Source organism: Bos taurus, chromosome 17 (assembly GCF_002263795.3).
Source record: "Bos taurus isolate L1 Dominette 01449 registration number 42190680 breed Hereford chromosome 17, ARS-UCD2.0, whole genome shotgun sequence".
Taxonomy (NCBI): Eukaryota; Metazoa; Chordata; class Mammalia; order Artiodactyla; family Bovidae; genus Bos; species Bos taurus.
This window is the reverse complement of record NC_037344.1, coordinates 52,636,490-52,657,506: the sequence shown is the minus strand read 5'-3', so window position 1 is coordinate 52,657,506 and position 21,017 is coordinate 52,636,490. Positions and strand designations below refer to the sequence as shown.

General features: G+C 48.7%; 1 protein-coding gene across 1 annotated transcript in view; it reads right to left on the bottom strand.

The window, feature by feature from the left end:
• The window catches only part of VPS37B (VPS37B subunit of ESCRT-I), a 31,383-nt gene extending 11,218 nt beyond the window's left edge, over positions 1–20,165 (bottom strand). The window contains exon 1 of the mRNA NM_001205357.1: positions 20,036–20,165. Within this exon, the coding sequence (NP_001192286.1) occupies positions 20,036–20,146 (111 nt within the window). The 5' untranslated portion in view covers positions 20,147–20,165. The remainder of the gene's footprint in view (positions 1–20,035) is intronic.
• Between the last annotated feature and the right edge of the window lie 852 nt (positions 20,166–21,017).

Here is a 21,017-nt window from a genome sequence, read left to right as displayed (position 1 = left end):
AGCATCATTCCTTCCAAAGAAATCCCAGGGCTGATCTCCTTCAGAATGGACTGCTTGGATCTCCTTGCAGTCCAAGGGACTCTCAAGAGGCTTCTCCAACACCACAGTTCAAAAGCATCAATTCTTCGGCACTCAACTCTCTTCACAGTTCAACTCTCACATCCATACATGACCACTGGAAAAACCATAGCCTTGACTAGATGGACCTTTGTTGGCAAAGTAATGTCTCTGCTTTTGAATATACTATCTAGGTTGGTCATAACTTTCCTTCCAAGGAGTAAGTGTCTTTTAATTTCATGGCTGCAGTCACCATCTGCAGTAATTTTGGAGCCCCGAAAAATAAAGTCTGACATTGTTTCCACTGTTTCCCCATCTATAGGGGCTTCCCTAGTGGTCCAGGGTAAGAATCCGCCGGCCAGTGCAGGGGACATGGGTTCAATCCCTGGTCTGGGAAGATCCCACATGCTGCAAAGCAACCAAGCCTGTGTGCCACAACTACTGAGCCCAAGCTCCAGAGCCCATGTGCCGCGATGACTGAGCATGCCTACCCTGGAGCCTGGGCTCGGCAGCTAGAGAAACCACAGCAACGAGAGAGTAGCCCCTGCTCACCGCAACTAGAGAAAGCCCAAGTGCAGCAATGAAGACCCAGCATGGCAAAACATCATACATCTTTTTTTTAAAACAAAAAATACAAATAAACTGTTGGTGAGATCTTCTGCTCCTACTGGTCTCATCTGATGGACAAGAAAGGAGCAAAGGGGTTCAAGGTCACAGTCCAGACCCACCACCCCGGGCAAACTGTCATTCTGACTCAATCAGCTCTGTGTGTAATAAACTCTGAGAGGAACAGGCATGTTTCTGTCCTCAGATCACTGAAAATGGAACAGAACTCGTCGTGCCCTGAGCTCTGAGCCCTGGGGTGACTGGCCCTCACTCACCCTGTCCCGCCAGTTCCGAGAGCCAACCAAGCTCTGCCCACGAGCCCCAGCTTAGCGCCTTGTCCACAGAGGCCCCCCCAACTGTCCTCTCTGCCACCCCCTGTCCCAGTGCCTTGTTTCTTCCCTATCTCTAGTGAAAGTCAGCGAGCACTATGTCCGTGTCCCCACTCGCTGTCAACCCCTCTAGAGCATTGACAGGTCCTGTCGTCCGTGGTGGGCCAAGCACCCAGCGCACAGCGCCACTCAGCAAGGATCTGCTGAATGAAGCAGGGAGACGCTCTCACCCCCTAAAAGGCCAGTCACGTGAGGCCACGTCTGGCAAACGAGGTGGGTAAAAAAACCACAGAGTTAAAAAAAAAAAAAAAAAAAAAAAGAGCTGTGCTTGATGCCCCAAATCCTTTATGCAACAGATGGGCTCCCTTAAAAGAGCTCTTTAGACTTTGTGGGTCCCAAGACCCTCTGCGGATGGTCTCACTCAGCCTGGATCTAAGGGTGATCAGATCAGGAATTTTCCCATCTTCAGAACACTGTCAAGCGCCACCACCTCCAAGGGCTACCCTACAGCGGGGCTGTCTGTGTCAACCGAGTCCCCAGATGGGGAGTGTGCATGCTCAGTCATATCTGCCTCTTTGCGACCCCATGGACTGAAGTCGGCCAGGTTCCTCTGTCCATAGGATTCTCCAGCAAGAATACTGGAGTGAGTTGCCGTTTCCTTCTCCAGGGCATCTTCCCAACCCAGGAATCGAACCCACGTCTCCTGGATCTCCTGCACTGGCAGGCAGATTCTTTACCACTAAACCACCTAGGAGGGAAGGGGGGTGTTCACAAATCCCCCATACCCAGACCAGTTCTGGAGTGTCTTCAAAGCCCCTGGGTGATCCCAATATCCAGCAAAGCATCCGGCCTCACAGCTTTGCCCTAAAGTATGTCTATGAATAAAGCGTATTTTCCTGGGACCCAAGTCAGGTCAGACTCACGGCTACAAGTCACACACAGGATGCACGGAGGCAAACTAAAACTTCAACCCGCAGGGACGGCTGTTAAGCTGGCTGTTTTCTCTCCATCCCCAAGTGTTCAGATGTTTTTACATGAACATCAGGAAAATCTCCAGTGGCCTCCAAGGCACACCTGCAGTGCTCTCTGGGGTGGGGGTGGGCAGTACTGTGGAGACTGGTGGCGAGGACAGTGGCTGAGGTGGGGAGAAGCCCCTTTCTTCAGCCTCTGACAAAGCTCTTCCAATACAACCGTGGGTAGGGAAAGACCTTCCTCCCTGATGTTCCTCTTCATCATCCCAGTTGAGGAAAGCTGGGAGGAAGCGGCCAGCCTTGTTCTATCATTTGCAAAGCAAAGGTGGGGACAGGACTCGGGGGACTGGACAAGCCACACTCGGCAAGGCTGAAGCAGCAGCACCCTGGGTGATGGGACGATCCAACTCTCAACCTCCTGTCCTACAGACCCGAGGACACCGGGAGAGGCCCACCGCGCAGAGCCACAGACCCTGAAATTGAAAACAGGCTCTCCAACCTCTTGATGGTTTCTCATGATCCTTTTTCTTAACCATAGAGAAATCTTTTCAGGAAATAATCTCTCTGTGGTAACGAAACATTTTTATATGTCTGCTCAGTTTCACTTCAGTTTCCTTTTTCTTTTCTGTTCAAAATCAAAGAAAACTGAGATGTGTGATGGCAGCATTTACAGTTAAGTTCGATTTATACAGTGACTTCTGCCCATCGGTTCATCTGTGAGCAGGGCTGTCGGAAAGGATGGTCAGCCGCAGCCTACAGCGACCTCTCAAGGGTGTGACTTTTTTTTTTAACTTTCCTCTTTCTACTTGTAAACAATGTGTGAATCACTGCAATAAGCATGTATAAATTTACAGTAAGTTATGCTTTAATTAAAAAAAAAAAAAGCTGTTAGATATTAATAGAACCAGAGGGGCAGAGGCTCTAGAGAGAGAAGCTGCCTTTGTTTAAAGCAAATAAAACAACGAAGGTCTTTCCCACGCGCTTGTCCAGGCCGAGTGGTGCTCCCCTCTCGTGGGGGCTCACACATCACCACAGGACATTCTCACAGAATCCACCCGCCACCTCAGATGCTCAGGTCATTATTTATCTGAAGGAGTGTGGTAAAAAATGAAGTTGGTTAAGAAAGAAAACAGATCTAAACTCCCCTCTGGGCGACAAGAGTGGTATTACAGACGAGAGGCGTTGGGGGCAGCCCGGGAACCGGCCTGTGCCCCGCTGTCCTGCGCTGGGTCAGGGCTCGGGGGTGCAGTGAGGCCACATCTTCTAAACCAGATGCTTCTCCTGTGGGAAGTTCGGATTCCAGCTGGCTGGTCGGCCCCTTCAACTACACCTGCTCCTTCCTGAACACTCGGTGGGTACACCTGCTGATGTTTCCAAGCTAAACCTTTTTATGGAAAAATACTCACAGAGTGGTCCTTCCTCCCACTTTATATAATCCTTATCGTAACAAAGTCAATGACATTATTGAATTATGTTAGCAAATTTCAACGAAATGGATGGAAATCCTTAGTCGTATTAGAAGTCCTTTAAATGCTCAAAAGCCAGGAAGGACTCAGAATCTGTGCTGGGAACTAAGATAACAACACAGGTTTGGGATAAACCTGGTGGTCCAGTGGTTAAGAATTCGCCTTCCAATGCAGGGGACGGGGGTTCAGTCCCTGGTCAGGGAACCAAGACCCCACACGCTCTGGGGCAACTAAGCCTGTGAGCCGCAGCTACTGACCCGTGTCACAGCTAGAAGCCCACGCTCCACAACGAAGCTCTCTCGTGGGGCCAGTAAGGCCTGACCAGGCAAAGTAAATAAGTAAATATTTAAAACACACACCTGCCTTCTTACTTACTGCCACGCTCAGAAGGCCTAGTATTTATGCAATCAATGATCCCATTTTATTTAACGAGCAAACGTCTTGTCTGGCAGATAAAACGCTCCCTGCCAACAATTTTGCTCACGCTGCTCCCAGCCTGGCGCCCCCTTCTCCTCAGACCCCTGCTCTGGCCATGGCTTTCAGCCTCTTTTTGGCCTCAAAAAGCCACACTCTCACTCTCGGATCACCAGGCGTGAGGCATAACCTACACGCCACTCAATCCATCCACTTAAAAGTGTGAGACCCCACGGTGAACTGCACCAGCCCTGGGGGGTCTACACCCACTACCTCCTTGTAAAGAACCCCTTTATTAAACACCCCTGGAGTCCCCTAAGCCGAGTGCCCCCTGTCCTGCCAGAGGCCCAGCTGGTACACCTGAATTGGCTTTCCCCGTAACATGCAGTGACATCTGGGCTCCTTCCTGTGGCCTCACTGAGCACACCTCTGGTTTTACTCTGCGTTGCAGTTCGCTGTGCTTATTTATCTGTTTATTCATTCACCTGAAAAAGCATTTTATGAGGCAATGTTCCACGCTGGCTCTGGGCAGGGTAGGCGATAGACATGGGTGAACAAGCAGGCAGAGACCCTGCCCTCACAGAGCGCCAAGTGACTGAAGACAAATGAAACCAAGTCACGCTAACACTACCACTGAGTCACAACTCCCGGGAGTGACGGGCTTGTGTGGGCTGAACGGTGGTCCCCAAGAAGAAATGTCACATTCTAATGCCTGGAGCCTGGGGATGTGACCTGATTCAGGGAAAAGGTGTTTGCAGATATAATTAAGTAAAGGATCTGAAGATAAAGAGATCACCTTGGATTATGTGGGAGGTCCGAAATCCAATGACAAATGTCCTTGTAGGAAACACATACAGGAGAAGATGTAGAGGGGAGAAGGCCAAGAGAAGACAGAGATGGGGATGAGTGATGCGGCCACAAGCCAAGGAGCCAGCAACACCAGGAGCGGGAAGAGGCTAAGCGTGGATTCTCCCCTAGAGACTCTGCAGGGAGCGTGGACACCCCTGATTTTGGACTTCCAGCCTCCAGAATTGTGAGAGTGTAAGTTTTCTTGTTTTAAGCCACCGAGTTTGTGTGATGTGTTATGGCGTCCACAGGAAATGACTCCAGGGCTGGAAACTTCCATTTCCCCTCGAGATCCACTCTCCATCCTGCTCTGGGTCCCAGGGGGCTGCCTGGCTGAACCACAGCCACCACGTGCCTTCTGGTTGCAGCTGGACTCAGCGATGGGAACTGAGGGTGCGAGGAGCCTGAGAGGAGGAGGGGTTCTCTGGGCCCCCTCTGGGGTGGCTGTAGGTGACCTCAGCCACCACCCTCATCCAAAGCAGCCCTCTCGCTCCTTCCCTCGTTCTCCACAGGCTGCTCCATCCCTCAGGCCTGGAGGTGGGACGGCACACCTGTGGCCAGTCTCTCACCGGCTCTGGGGGGTCTACATCCCCGCCCCCCAAGCTGAGTGCCCCATCTTGCCAAAGGCCCAACACACAGAAGTGGAATGGCTTTTCCCGAGATGTACACCATCTCGGGAAAAGCACATGCTCAGCCTTCTGATGAGAACATCAGGCCCCTGAAGAGAACTGTGTCGTGTTCACGCCCCCTTGCCCAGAACGTGGCACGGCACCCAGCTCACCACCACCTAGCGCTAAATGCTTGTCCTGCTCGATCTGGAGGACTCCTGACTGCTGTGGCCTTGGGCCACTGCCCGTCAGCTGTTAAAACCTTGCCAAACTGTTCTGAAAATTAGCTTCTTTGAATGTTTATAATACATTTTTAAACAGTTAATGTCACAGATAAATGCTCATTATTACAAACAACCAGGCGAAACTATGTGTGCCAGGAGTGTAACAGTTTGGGAGGGAGACGCAAAGGGAGGACGCTGAGATGACGACGGTGAAGAAAAAACCCTGCCACGGCGCAGACGTCAGACACGCAACACGCATCTGCAGACTCATCAGACACCGGCCAGCTTCACACAACCCCTTCTCTTCAGCTCAAAGTCAGCCCTCCTGGAAACCCTATTAAAATGTGGGAGTAACGTTATGATTGTGATGGCCTGCTACTGCTGCTAAGTTGCTTCAGTCGTGTCCGACTCTGTGCGACCCCATAGACGGCAGCCCACCAGGCTCCCCCGTCCCTGGGGCTCTCCAGGCAAGAACACTGGAGTGGGTTGCCATTGAAGCCACTTATTTCACATATCTTTTTTTTTTTTTAGTCACTCACAAACTCCAGTACCTAGACTATGAATCATGAGAGCCACCAAAACATGTTTCAACACAGTGGTTGGCTCATTTCATTCATTCATTCAAAAAATACTTAAGAAGCACCATTACGTGCCAAGCTTGGGAGAGACGACAACCAGAATACAGTCTGTCCTCTTGAGCATCAGTCTCCGCATCAAGACCCCCTTGGAGACAGGCCATGGGAGCTGAACACCACCCAACTCCAGAGGGCACCATTCACTCTGCATTGCAGCCCTGGCTGCATTTGCTCTCCAAATAAAAGGCCCCGGGGAGGAAAAGTGGGGGGTGGGGGGGAGTCAAACAGATGTGAATTTAAAGATTTAAGATGAGTTATCGGTGGTGACAGGAAAGCTTCACTCGCCAGCACCTGTTCAATGTGCAACCAACATTCACTGAGCACCCACTGCACGCTGGGCGCTGTGCCACCTTCTCGTCACGTATTATCTCCATTTAACCCTCTTGGTGAGGGTGAGACAAATCTGTTCCCATTTTACTTGGGAAAAAGGAAATTCAGTCTTAGGAAGGTTGAAGAGACCACCACAGACAAAAGTTCCGGGAAGGAGCTCCGGACCTGCAACCTTCAGCGTGAGGATGTTCAGCCCCAGCGTCTCCTGCATGATCGGGCCATCGACTGCGCCACAGAATCCACCCTCCCACACAGAGGCCGGTCTATACGTCTACCACCACGTCTCTAAGTGCCAATAACCATCTAAATTCCCCTCCTATTTATGTCTATTTATTTTTTTAATATTTTCAAACACAAAGCAAAGCAAAGGCTAAATATAATGAATCCCTGGGTGCCCTTCTCCCGGGTTCGACAATCAGCAACATTTACCGATTGCGTTCCATCTGCCTGTACTCCTCACTTTAGGGAATGTATTTTAAAGCAAATCTCGGCATAGTATCATTTCACCCTTAAAATGGCACAAGAACTTTTATTAACTCTAACTACAATGCCATAACTACACTTACTAAAAATTCTTTAATTTCACCTTCTGTATGGATCGGCCTGCATTCCTCTATGAGCATTCTGCCTCATCTGTTTGAGTATTTGAAATAACTGATATAGGAAAAGCAGGATGAATGTGTGATTTCACCACCCCTCCACTTTTAAAACCACTTTTAGAAGGCTGAGTTAGTGCTCCAGTAAACTCTAAAAACAACCAGCAGGCTTTTTTTCTGGAGGTACCATTATTAGGTAACAGATTTTTAACCAGCTGTCGTCATTAATCTTTCCAGTGCTCAAGTTGTTCACGGCCAGTGGGAGACACCTCGAGCCGGCTCTCAGGCTGACACCCCCCAGGCCCTGACAGCTGCCCTGCTCTCTGCTGAAACAAGATGTCCCAGACCCATCTGTACTCATGGGGCCCCCAACCCAGACTGATCCTTCTCAAAGACATACTGGTTCCTTCTGGTGGGAAATTAATTTTGATTTGGATCTTTTCCTCTATAAATAAAATTCAGTAGAGAATTATTTTTAATACAAAGATATAGAACGGAAGAAATCTCAGCCTTTGTACTTCCTACTAGGAACGTTCAGGTTGCATTAAGACTTTAAACACAGCAGGCTTAGGGATTAGGTGATAAAAGGTCAGCGTGCATTCAGCCAGGTTAACCTCATTTCCTTTAGCTGTGCTATACTTGATCTAGTTCACCGATTAAGTTTAGGGTGGATTTCACCAAAGTTGTATGCAACTTGAGTTTAGGCTTAAATACTAAAGGTTATCAGAACACCCAAATTCATCTTCCATTCAGTGAAAAGATGTTCCCAGTGATGCAATCACTTTATCAGAGTCTTCCAATTAGAGACAGCCTCTCAGGAGGAGCCTGTAATCCAAGCCTACAATATCCCAGAGGAGACTTGCAAACGCAACCCAATGTGGCTTGATTTAACCCAAGTATTCCTTGAGTTTTTATGAAAAAACTTAACAGCTGCTGAGTTGGACTGTTTAACATGCTAACAAAATTAAGAACCTGAAAAAACAAAAAATACAGTTAAAGAACTGGAGAACATTCTGAAACTGTTCTAAAATACAACAGTCTCGTGGGCTGTGTGAAACCATCTCCAAGGCTACAGCCTACTCGGGAAAGGACATTTGCCAGCTGCTTATCAAATGTTCCACCAAAACAACCACTCAAACAGAATGTATTAGACCAAAAAAGACAGCTATTTCTGATGGCAGATACCAAAATCCTTCTTGCTGACAGAAACTTGCTGTCCTTAGAAAGCAGCAGATGACGGATGCAGACTCGACCAATCCTTTCCACATGGAGCTGGCTCGCACCTTAAAAATTGAGTGTTATTCACTTTAAATGCAAAAATGAACACAGAAATGCAAAAAACTAGCCCCAGGGAAGAAGTTAGTGGTCTCAGCGACACACAACTTGATTGTTTTCTATTTCTGGCAGGCACAACATACCAGGGTGTTCTGTTGGGCTTTTTTTTTTCCCCAGAAGACTTACTTCCTAATATTTAGAGGAAAACTAAACAAGATCTCCCCACTTCCTGGACTTGTGTGGACAGCTGTGCCAATAACAAGCGTTATTCCTGGCATCAGGGGCCTTGCAATTCCTGGGGACTCAGGGTGGAGACAGAGAGGGGTGAGGAGCAGAAGGCAAGATGGGACCCAAACAGACCACAATGTTACCTGTCTCTGACCCTCATCTCCTAAAAGCAAGGGGCTTGTCACACCTGGACCCACCCTACTCCTACGGAATCAGAACCTCACTGCAGGTGAACCAGGAAACAGAGAAGCCCTCATTTCATACTATCAGAACCAGTCAGCTCAGCTGCTGGTTAACTGAGCAGTTTGGTTAAAGTGGTGACTCACGAAACACTTAGAATTTTACAGATCTTATCCATGTTTTTCATTTAAGGCAAAGGTCTTTTCTTAGAAATAAGGTCCACTAGCTCAAGTTTCAAAAGTTCCTCATCCAGACCACAACCTCTCTGTGGGGGAACTTAAAAAAAGACACTGGACAAGCAAGATGAGAGCAGAATCCTTCTGGAATCTTCAATTTCCCCCTATCAAGTCCGTACCTAATTTACTAGCTTTTTCCCCTCTAGTGAATCACCTGTTAGCCCTCAGCTTACAGGTTTTTTTTTTTAAGATTTTTCTGATGTGGACCATTTAAAGCCTTTATTGAATTCGTTACAACAGGGTTTCTATTTTATGTTTTTGCTTTTTGGCCATGGAGGCATGTGGGAGCTTAGCTCGCTGACTAGGGATTGAACACTCATGCCCTGTACTGGAAGGCAAAGTCTCAACCCTTGGACCGCCAGGGAAGTCCCAGCTTACAGCTGTCACACACGGTTCATCAGTCGCCATAGTATTTAATGAAATCATGTGATTACGATAACAAATAAAATCAGTGAACAGGTCTGAGAGCCAACACACTTGACTCTGGGTAATTACTCAGTGTCGGAGCCGAAATGCCCAGGGGATCTGACCATGATGGGGGGAGGCATCAATCATTGTACCTGATGAAGGGCCTGGAGAGCGCCAATTACTGGGACACTTTAGTTAAGTGGAGGGAGGTCAACTAATAGCTTCTACTGTAATTTTAAAGTCCAGATCCCTCCTCCCTTTCCCAAAAGAAAGCAGTCTATGGAAGACAGAACTTCTAAACTTTGCTTTTCTTATTAGTAGTTCCTTGCCAGCACAACCAACCAAAGTGTTCACTTGTTTAGTGACAGCTTCGGGGTTTTCCCCTCTTCGTCTCCTCTTAACCACAACCTACAAGGAAAGAATGTATGAGAATTTTCTGGGATGGTCTTTACACAGGTGCAGGTGAGAAAACGCCTCTCCAGGAAGATCTGGGTGTGTATTAAGACTACATCTTTAGAAGATTTTGCTTTTACATGTAAAATATATCATGACATGAACTTCCAACACCTGACTCAAACATTCAGTTCACTAGATAACGTTTACTCTCACATGACTGAAATTATTCATCTCTGTTCAGTATGAGAAAATGCTATTCTAATAACGAGGTTTGTTTTTTTTTTCTAGTCTGTGGATAGAGAAAGGGATTAGTCAAAGGAGAATCAGTTACTCTAAGTTATTCTACTTAAATTTCATACACACACAAAACTGCAATTTTAACTGATGCAGGGAATAAAATTTCTAACAAAAAGAATCACCAGATAATTTTTTGAAAATAAGTCATTCTTAAGTGTTGATATTTTAATAGATTTATGTTCAAAGATGTTAACTGCAATATAAATTATGAAAGCAAAAAAACAAAAACAAAAACAAAAACCCAGTACCTAAGGGACTAGTCACATAACTGTAGCATCAGTTCAGTCGCTCAGTCATGTCAGACTCTTTGTGACCCCACAGACTGCTGCACGCCAGGCCTCCCTGACCATCACCAACTCCCGGAGTTTACTCAAACTCATGTCCATTGAGTCGCTGATGCCATCCAGTCATCCCATCCCCTGTCGTCCCCTTCTCCTCCCACCTTCAATCTTTCCCAGCATCAGGGTCTTTTCAAATGCATCAATTCTTCCCATCCATCAGGTGGCCAAAGTATTGGAATTTCAGCTTCAGCATCAGTCCTTCCCGGAGAAGGCAATGGCACCCCACTCCAGTACTTTTGCCTAGAAAATCCCATGGACAGAGGAGCCTGGTAGGCTGCAGTCCATGGGGTCGCTAGAGTTGGACACGACTGAGCGACTTCACTTTCACTTTTCACTTTCATGTACTGGAGAAGGAAATGGCAACCCACTCCAGTGTTCTTGCCTGGAGAATCCCAGGGACGGGGAAGCCTGGTGGGCTGCCGTCTATGGGGTTGCACAGAGTCAGACATCAGTCCTTCCAATGAATATTCAGGACTGATTTACTTTAGGATGGACTAGTTGGATCTCCTTGCTGTCCAAGTTGCAGCATACCCACATGATTAAAATATAAGTCGCTAAAAATCATGTCATTGAAGAATCTTCTGACAAAAAATAAAGTGTTCAGGGCATAACTTCACAGATAAAAAACAAGACAAAAACTACATGCAAAATTATCCCAGTGGCAGAAAACATAAAGAAAACATATAAAATGTTTAACAGTGTTTATCTCTGAGTGGTGGTATCACACGTGACTACGTATTTCTTCTTCATAGTTCTGTATTTTTTAGTTTTTCTATAATATGAATGTTAAAAATGCAATTTTTAAAGGTTTGATCAATTGGGATCAGAAATTTTATACACTATATAGACTTCCTTGCCTTCTCAAACAGAGAGATGAAAATAGGACAGCCTCTGATGGGACAGAATTGTCAGTATCAAGTAACCATAGAGCCCTCTGTGATAAAAACATACTCCTGGGCCACGGAAGCAGATGGCTACATTTATGACCTTAAATAAGCAGTTGCCGAAGTATGCCCCAGGGAACCTAGCCCCACCAGACTGATTAAGTGTGGGAAATATTGCAATACATGCTATTAATAGCTGTAAGAGAGAAACCAAACAAGGAAAGCAAAAATAAAACCCCTCTTATTTAACCAGATTCCCCAAATTTCTTCACCATGGAACCCTTTTAATGTAATCACCATCAAAAGCCATCGAATCAAATAGCCCCAACCACTTCATTAACAACTGCTGAAGCTTTACTTACTGGGCATTTCTTAAACTGTCATGCACTGTGTTCCAGTTTACAAACACCGTCTTATTTCATCCTCCAAATGTCTCTCAAGGATGCTATCTTAATCCTCCCATTTTAAAGATGGGGAAGCCAATACTTAGGAAGGTTCATCCCTGTCCAAAGTCTCCTAGCAACCCAAATCCTGTCTTAACCACTATGCTTAACAGCTGATCTTCCATTTTTTGAGCAGCTTCATTTATTTCTTGATGGTGTATAATCGGGTCTACTAGTTATCTCCTACACCCTGTAAAAAATCTGCCACTGACAAGCCGAGAAGACCAAGCGCGTCGTTACCTGAGTTGTGTGCAAAGCAAGATTCAGCAGACTGGGCACTGGGTTCAGCGTTCCCTGCTAAGAGATTCTGACTGACTGAAAAAATTTTTTTTCTTCCAAATTCTTTCAGCCTTCTGACTGATCCCTCTGCTTTCTGGTCTTACCCCCTCAAATCCATCCTCCTCTGGCTGCCTGAATCATTTGTATGAATCACCAAGTGTGACTGCGCCACTCCCAGGCTTAAAACCCTCCCTATGACTGGACAGTGAAGCCCGAGCCCTTTCCACAAGCTTGGGACCGTCGGGTTTCTACCGGCCTCTCTGACCCCGTCCTCTCATGCCCTGCCCTGGTCCCTCCAGCGAGGCCTGCAACAGTCCTGTGCACCCGCTGTTTCTTTTTCGTGTCTCTCTTTGTGGGGCCCGGAAACCCTTCTCCCTCCTTACCTGGCTAACTCACCTTTGCAATCACAGCTCCTGAGTCATCACCAGGAAACACTCCTGAGGATCACCCCCAGCCCTGCAAAGGCTCTCCGGGTCTCCCTCCCACTAGGGCGTGCCCTCACCCCTACTGCGTCAGGTACATTGGGATCGGCTTACGTGTACCAGCGCGATCCTCAAAGATGAAAATTCTGTGGCTTAGTGGTTTCACATCCCCAAGGTGCTCCATGAAGGTTGAGTAAACGCATAAACTTCCTCGACATCAGCTGTGCTCGCGTTAAGGAAAGCCGCTTTCTGATGGCAAACGTTAATTAGCACTTACTCTGTCCCCCTGCCAACAACGGCCCTGGGCTACAGTATGAAAATAACCTCAGGGCGCCATTAGCTAACCTTGGAGACAATAGAAAATTTGATTGGAAAGGAACATTAACTATGGCACTGCTTGTAATGTAACAACTATCTGAATATCTGCTTTTCACATACACTCTTTGGTATGACGGACCATATTGCTCACAGTTTAAATGCTTTCCCCCGTGCACTGCAAGGTAACCTACTGACCAGACAGCTCCACCCATGGCTCTCTTTTCCCTCTTCCCTGTGAAGAAACTAGAATTTTCCTCCGTCTTTGTACCATTGGGTAGGATGGTTTTCCTGAATGATGATGGGATGTAAAAACCCCCTGGAGCCGAGGAAGGAGATAAACCAGCTAGAACTCTTGCCCCAGCGTGTTCCGAGCCTCAGCAATCACACCCATGAGCAGAGGCTGACGCACAGGTCGTTACAGACACCAGGCACTGTGGCCTGGCACGGTCCCCTGAGCACCAACCTGCCAAACGCTGTGATAAAGCCGAATCTACGACCGAGCTGACTGGGCTCAAGAGCACCTCGATTCTGCACGTGTCCTGAGGCTCCTCTTGACCAGTCTGTACAGCACAAGCAGCTCAAAAGGATGCTGACTTGTCTGTAAAGTCGAGTCATCAGACCCGTTTCTCCTTGCGCCTCCATGGCACCTCTTTCCTTCTCCCAACCCACCGACGATAAGCCCATTGGCCTTTTAAACTTTTATGTTCGCCTTGATTTCAACAAGTGCTTGGGAGAGGTTACTTAGCTCTCACATTTGTATCCCTGAGCTCCAGAACCGCACAGTCAACTGCCCACTGCACGAGGCCACGTAACTGCCGTGCCTGTCCCCCTGCCGGGCTCCACGGCCCCAGGGACCGCCCCCCCCTCCAGGCTTGCTCTGGGCCCTCCTTTTACTCACTTTCGCTTAAAGCCCAGCTAGCTCCACTCACTCAGGAGCATGAACTGGGCAAAGCCTATGTGCCAGGCCTGTGCTAGGGCGCCCGGGACACAAAGAATGGAACTCCGGGGCCAGGCAGGGACACAGGGAAGCAAAGGACTTACAAAATGTGTGTCAAGTGCCACCAAGGAGGCACAAAAGAGGCTAAGGGGCCGTGTGTCTGTGACTGAGCGGGAAGAGCGTTTGGAAGGCAAAGCTGATGGGCCCCTCAGTGGGCAGCGGAGCGGGGTACAGCTCCACGAGGGTGGGAAGTAGGAAGGGGCTCAGCCAGCTGGTCTGCATCTCCCCCCCCCCCAGAACTCTGGCTCGAATCCTAAGCTCTTCTCGCCTGGTCTTCCGGAACCCCCCACCTTCCTGCGGCGCTCCTCCGATCACACCGCGGCCCCGCTCCAGAGTCACGGAAACTCAGTGCTACCAAGTGAGTTGCCACGCAGCTCCTGCCCGGGCTCTCGGCCTCGTCAGCTTTCTTTCTTGTCACTTCCCTTCACACGAGCAAACCTGACCTGGTAACTCACGAGTCATGAAACCTGCCCTGAGCTTTCCTGCTCGGTGCCCGGGCTCAGCCGCCTTCCTGAGCCCCCACTTCTGTCAATATACAATTTAGAGAAATAAATACCTAATTCAAGACAGTGGCTCCCTGGCGGGGTGGGGGTGGCAATCACGCTCGGGATGGAGCACAGGGTTTGCTCTGGCTCGGTCGCGTTTTCTTCCTAAGCTGCTGGCAGGTACACAGATGTTCCTTGTGTCATTCCACACCCTTACAGGAATTACTGTATTTCATCATTTATTTTCTTAAAGCTTGCCGGCCTATCAAAGTCCATCTCTTGCAGTAGGAACCTAACCTAGCCAGAAAGCCCCTCTTCATCTGACATTCAATGTTATTTACAATTCATGTGTGGCCTTTCTCTTATTCTTCCTCTAAAGAAAATAAACAAACGACTGTGGTAAAATATACACAACATGGGCCTTTCCTGGCGGCTGGGTGGTGAAGAACCAGTTTGCCAATGCAGGGGATGTGGGTTTGATGCCTGGGCTGGGAAGATCCCCTGGAAAAGAAAACGGCAACCCACTCCACTATTCTTACCCGGGAAATCCCATGGACAGAGGAGCCTGGTGGGCTACACCCCACGGGCTCACAAAGAGTCAGACACGACTTTCCGACTAAAACAGCACACGCAACATAAGACTGGCTGCTGCCACCACTTTCCAGGGCGCACTCGCCCGCCAACTGCGTGAGTTTGCTGTGCGGCCACACCATCATCTGTCTCATCTCCCCGATCCGAAGCCCCCCACCTCCCATTCTCTCTGGTGCTGTGGATGTCTGTGCACTGAATCTCTCCCCTAAGTTATAATACAGCGATTATACGCTATTCATGTTTCTACCCTTTACACTGCCTCACAGGTGGGTGCTGCACAGACGTGGACCAGACACGGAATCGGCTTGAAATGGCAGCCAGGACATTATGCCTTTTAGTTTTAGCAATAACAGCCGATATCAACAGTCTACTCAGTGTTCACTCTGTGCCAGGTACCGTGATAAGTATCAACAACTTCTCTGATTTAGCCCACCTGCAACCCTATGGAGGCGCTTGCTGTTATTGTCGCCTCGTTGAAAAACGAGGAAACCGCAACTGGAAAGACAGAATGTTTGCCAAAGGTCACATCGCCGGTAACAAAAGCCGGCTCTGTGCTGTGCCGCCCCCACTGCGCTTTTAATCAATACAGAGGAAGTAGACAGCAATTAAGTAAAATAAGGGATCGGATTTCACGTAAGCCAGCCTAAACAATTCTGAAAATCTCGTCAAAGAAAGGGAGCCACCCTCCACCAGCTTCACCTGCGATGCCACTTAGCCTCACAAGAACCCTAAGAGGAAGGCACGGTCACTGTCCTCACTTTCCAGGGGACGCACTGAGCTGGAAAACAATGAAATAAGTCACCAAAGTCGCAGCTATAGTCTTTCCACGAAATCCAGATGCCTTCTTTGAAAAAGAAAGAGTCAGCCAATATTGGATTCCAGAAAATATTCTGGGACACAGTAATGTTTTACTCAAGAGTTAAAGTCATAGGTCCATGGAAGAGAAGATTTAAACATAAAAGTTGCCGCCTTTATATATATTAATGACTGGCTGACAGGAATAGAAACATACTCCAGTAGTAGCCACTCAAAAGGGTTTCACATCTCAGCCTCTAAAAACCAGTCCCACCAGCGTTCAGAGCTCGTTTGAGGAAGCAGTCCCTGGTCCGTACGCTTCAAAGAGCCATTATGATTCATGCAGTAGCTTCGCAGCCCCACACAAACCACCCCAGAACACGCCTTAGGGAAACAGCTTCTTCCAGACCAGGCTCTTGAGTTTCCACAGAACTGTTTCTCAGATCCTCAGTTTTTGCATGTGGGCAGTTTCACCTGCCACAGGAGCAGAGTTTCTGAGTTTGAATTCTTAGTGAATCCTCAGCTAACACCAACTCGTCAGCATTTCCTCAGAAAGCACACTGGGAAGAATGACCCAAGAGGTCCGGTTTAGCTGCCTAATCCCCTGAGCGATGGTTCCTTTTAAGGGAGTGCCCTGCAAGTCCAATGGGGTTAATGTGGACAGACAGACAAAGGCGCATTCCACCGCCAAGTAAAAATAACTTGACATAAAAATAAAAACGTGTGCATAAGAAATATCAGCCCAGAGCAAAAGGAAAGAGCTGCCCATCAGTAGGGACACACCACATTTTAGAGAACTGCATGCAGACAAGAGGAACAGGAAAAGAGAAACCCACGGGCAGGGAAAATGAGAATGTGTGCCGCTCCAACATTTTTGACTCTAGTTTCCAGCTGGACTACAGCTCAGAAGCCACAATTAAAACAATGTAAGTGAAGCACAATACACAGCTTATTTAAACCTAACAGTGAATGCCTTCAAAACCTAGCCACACTTTGCAGTCGCCACAAAATAGCCCCTCAGGCTTGAAGAAGCCTTACTCTACAATTTAAAACACTTCCTTCTGCCAATTAAAAAAAAAAAAAAAAAAAAAAGGCCTCAGTTTAGGGTAAGAGATCTCCGCCTGAAAGTCCTGTTCTATTTACTGTCTCATTCTAGAGCTACTGAGACAATCACTAACCACAGAAAGCTAAAAAAAAAATTTAGGCTAATAACAAATAAAAATCTACTTTAGATTCTTGAAATAAGACCCTGTTATGTGGTTGGGCTGACCTTATATGCATGATTGTCAGTAACTGTTCCAAAAGAGAACTACAAATTACTCCTGCAATTACTCTTTATTGAACACCATTAATATGTACCATGTTAAGGACCTAACCCTGGAGAAGGAAATGGCAACCCACTCCAGTATTCCTGCCTGGAAAATTCCATGAACAGAGGAGACTGGTGGGTTACAGTTCATGGGGTCCCAAAGAACTGGACATGACTAAGCACTCACACAAGCACCTAACACGCACTCTCTAATATAATCCCCAAGTCAACTCTGAGAAGTATTTTCACTGAACTTTCCTGGTGGTCCAGTGGTTAAGAATCTGTCTCATCAATGCAGGGGATACAAGTTCGATCCCCGGTCCCGAAAGATCCCACAGGCCAAAGGGCAGCTGAGCCCCTGTGCCATAACTACTGAAGCCCGAGTGCCCTAAAGTCTGTGCCCCATGAGAGAAGCACGTGGGCAGCTTCTCTGCAACGAGAAGTCCAATCACTGCAAGTGGAATAGCCCCGCTCACCACAACTAGAGAAAACCCACATGTGTAAACCAAGACCCAGCGCGGCCAAAAATAAAACTAGGAAGTATATTTTCTTTCCCACATACCCTTCCCCAGTGGCGGCTCACAGAGGTGAGGTGACCTGCCTGCAGTCACACAGCTGGGCAGTGGCCAGGCCTGGCCCGGAATGTATAATTCCAGAGCCCGAATGTTCTTTAACACCAGATCATAAACATGCCATCTGGTCAAAGTTATTTCACAAATATTTCCTTCTGTCTCACAGCCACCCCCAAATAAACCAACACGCAACATCAGCAGCTGAGTGAAACTGCCAGGGCCAGAATGCTGGTTGTTCACATCACAGCCCTTCCCTCAGAAACCCACCACACACGTCCAGGGCAACAGGACTTTCGAAGGGTCACCATGGCTGGGTGAGCTGCCTGGCTAAGGCAGTCTGGTTTTCACGTTCAATTTCCTTGTTTTAATAAAAGCACTATACCCTGAAGACCAAACCTCTGCTGAGTAATTTAACTTAATCACGTGGCCTAATCAAGAGAGGTTGGTCCTCAGTATTTGTATGAGGTACTCTGGCATGAAGATCACCTGTACTAAAACAAAAACAAAAACAAAAACAAACCCTGCTAGATTAATCTGCCTCTCCCTTTAAATAGTAACTTACGGTGTGTCTCAGATAGAGGAACAGGTAAAGCTGTCCTAACAGCCTGAGTCAGCAGACTGACTTGACTCCACAGTCTTCCCTCCACTAAAAGGCACTTTACTTCTATTAATGTTCTACTAATATAACTACAGTACTCTGTCCTGAAACTGAGGAGTCACATATAATAAAATTAACTTGTAGGCAGTGTTACACATTAGAAATACATACCTATCATTTTATTATTAAACTAGAAAGATGCCTGCAGGCAGTCAACAAAAGGTCTCCCGGCAACTGACAAGCAGAGTTAACTAAGCAAAGATTTTCTTTCTTTGGAGACATGAAACTCTCATTCAGTCAAGAAAGATGGATTTTGTCACTTATTCTTCTCTTAAAAGGAAAGCGCCACATGGAGACCATAAATGGGGTGAATTGCATCTCAGAGCAATGTTATATGTGCCAAGTTACAAAGCCTGTGAATACAAGGGGTGGATTAATGGAAAGACTGATACCATCTTACTACAGTGGCCTCTCTGTAGCTCCGGACAATGATCTGTTGAGGGTTTTCCAGTGATTTTGAATGTGCAACCTCCATACTAAGCCCCCTTTTAAGGGGGCTGGCTCAGTGCTGAACAGTCAATCCCTTTGCAGAAAGCAAGCCAAAAGCCCCCACACAAGCTTCTGGGTGAGAAGCTTGGCCCTGTAGGCGTGGGAAGGCTCAGACTTCAGAGACAAAGGAGCAAAAGCAGGAGGTGGGCTGGGGAGAGCTGGCTGGGCCTGGGTCTACCAGCCTGGAGAGGACCCAGATTCACAGGGCTGGACTTTCGGGGAAAGAGTTCAAAAGGGCTGGGGGAGAAGGACAGAAGAAAGCACACCAGGAGCGAAGTCAGTTACCCCTGAGAACAAACCCTGCTACAAGGGATGGAGGGAGATCTCCAGAAACAGCAGGGGGCACACCTTGCAGAGACCAGGCAGCCTGTCTACTATCAGAGGTTGGGGTGGGCTGTCAGCCCCTGACCTCCAGTTTATCTCCTAAAAAACAACTTCAGGGATCCTCCTTGGCCCCAGCTAGGAAGGACACTGTGGGGCAGAGCCACCATGCTAGAATTACCACATTCCCTTCTTCTACGTAGCGGGGCATGGCATCCTGCCAATCCACAAGACCGGAGGTGAGCCCCCGGGACAACACTGGTTAAGACGCCTTCCAAATGAAGTCAGACCCAGAACAGGCCCTCTGACCCTAAGGATCCCTCAGATAAACGGCCAAATCAGATCTTAACCTAGGTAAGTCCGCTGCCCCGTGTCTCCCAGCCTTGGAGACGCCTGCCCACCCCTAAGGCCCATCTCAGAACCACCTCTCAGATTTAGCTAGACACTGCCCCCACATCCATCTTGGAACCCCCGATCCTTTCCTAAGATTCCTATCTAGCTAATCCACTCAGCCCCTCAAAGCCTATCCTCAGATTCCAGTAATTATTTCCCTGTACCCGTCAACCCTTCCCTCAACACCAACCCCTGCCCAGACCTAACCTTCCGCCCCCTCAGTCCCGTCTCAGGCATCCCCAATCCTCGATTACCGTCCCCTCGACCCATTCCAACCCAGTTTCGGTCCCTCAGTTTCCTCCTCGCCTCCCCAAACTCGGCCACAGCCCTCCACGACCCCGAATGCCCCTTCCAGGCTCCCTAATCCGCGTTCCACTCCGCCTCAGGACCCCTCCAGCCCCCGCAAGCTCTGTCCCACCCAAGAGCTTTTCCCAGCTCCGCCCCAGCCTCGGTCTCCTCATCCCCAACCCCACCTCAAGCCCCCCTCCCCAGTTTCTCGTCCCAGTCTCCTCAACCCAACATGAAGCACCGCGACCGTCTCCGCCTCGGGCCACCTCCAGCCCGCCGCGGGCCCCCGGCCCCGCGCGCCCCCCTCGAGGCCCCGCCACCGCCGCTTTGAACTGCCGCTCGGCTCACCTCCTCCATCTTCTGCACCATCTCTGTCAGCTGCCCCTCGTCCTCCAACAGCTCGTTGAGCTGCACCAGCGACAACCCGGCGAACCGAGCTTCGCTCACACCGCCCGCCATCGTCCCGTCTCGGCCGCCGCCGCCGCCGCAGCTCTGGCCGCCAGGCTCCACGGACCGGAAGCGCCGCCCTCAAGGCCCGCCCCCAGCGGGGGGGGGCACGTGACGCCAGCCGTGGGCCCTGACGTCATCGCCTCGCGGGCGGGAGGACATGACGTCGCAGTGTGGGCTCTTGGCAGAGAGAGTGTTAGGGGCTGGGGTTGTCTCTGAGAAGGATGGGGGCTTCTAAGGGAAGGGACCTGGAGACAGGCTTGGGACGCAGTGGTCAGCGGTAATGATGTCACTGCAGCATGACATCAGGAGGGTGTCAGAAGAGCCTTTTCCTCGAGGAAGAGAAGAGCCTTCTGACATCAGGATGTCAGAAGAACCTTTTCCTCGAGGAAAAAAAAGGCGTGGATCTGAAGAAAGCAGGCAGTGGGACGGAAGTTTGTGCAGCCTAAGCCCAGCCTGACCGAGGGAACCCCAAAGAAGGGGATTTATGGGAAAACAACTCTAGATGCCTTGGTTTTTCGTAATTGTGGAACTGCCAAGTCATTCATTTGACAAAATTTAGACCTACTATGTGGACTAGGAATTGGGTATGTCAGTTCAGTTCAGTTGCTCAGTCGTGTCCAACTCTTTGCGACCCCATGAATTGCAGCACACCAGGCCTCCCTGTCCATCACCAGCTCCCGGAGTTCACTCAAACTCATGTCCATCGAGTCGGTGATGCCATCCAGCCATCTCATCCTCTGTCATCCCCTTCTCCTCCTGCCCCCAATCCCTCCCAGCATCAGAGCCTTTTCCAATGAGTCAACTCTTTACATGAGGTGGCCAGAGTATTGGAGTTTCAGCTTTAGCATCATTCCTTCCAATGAACACCCAGGACTGATCT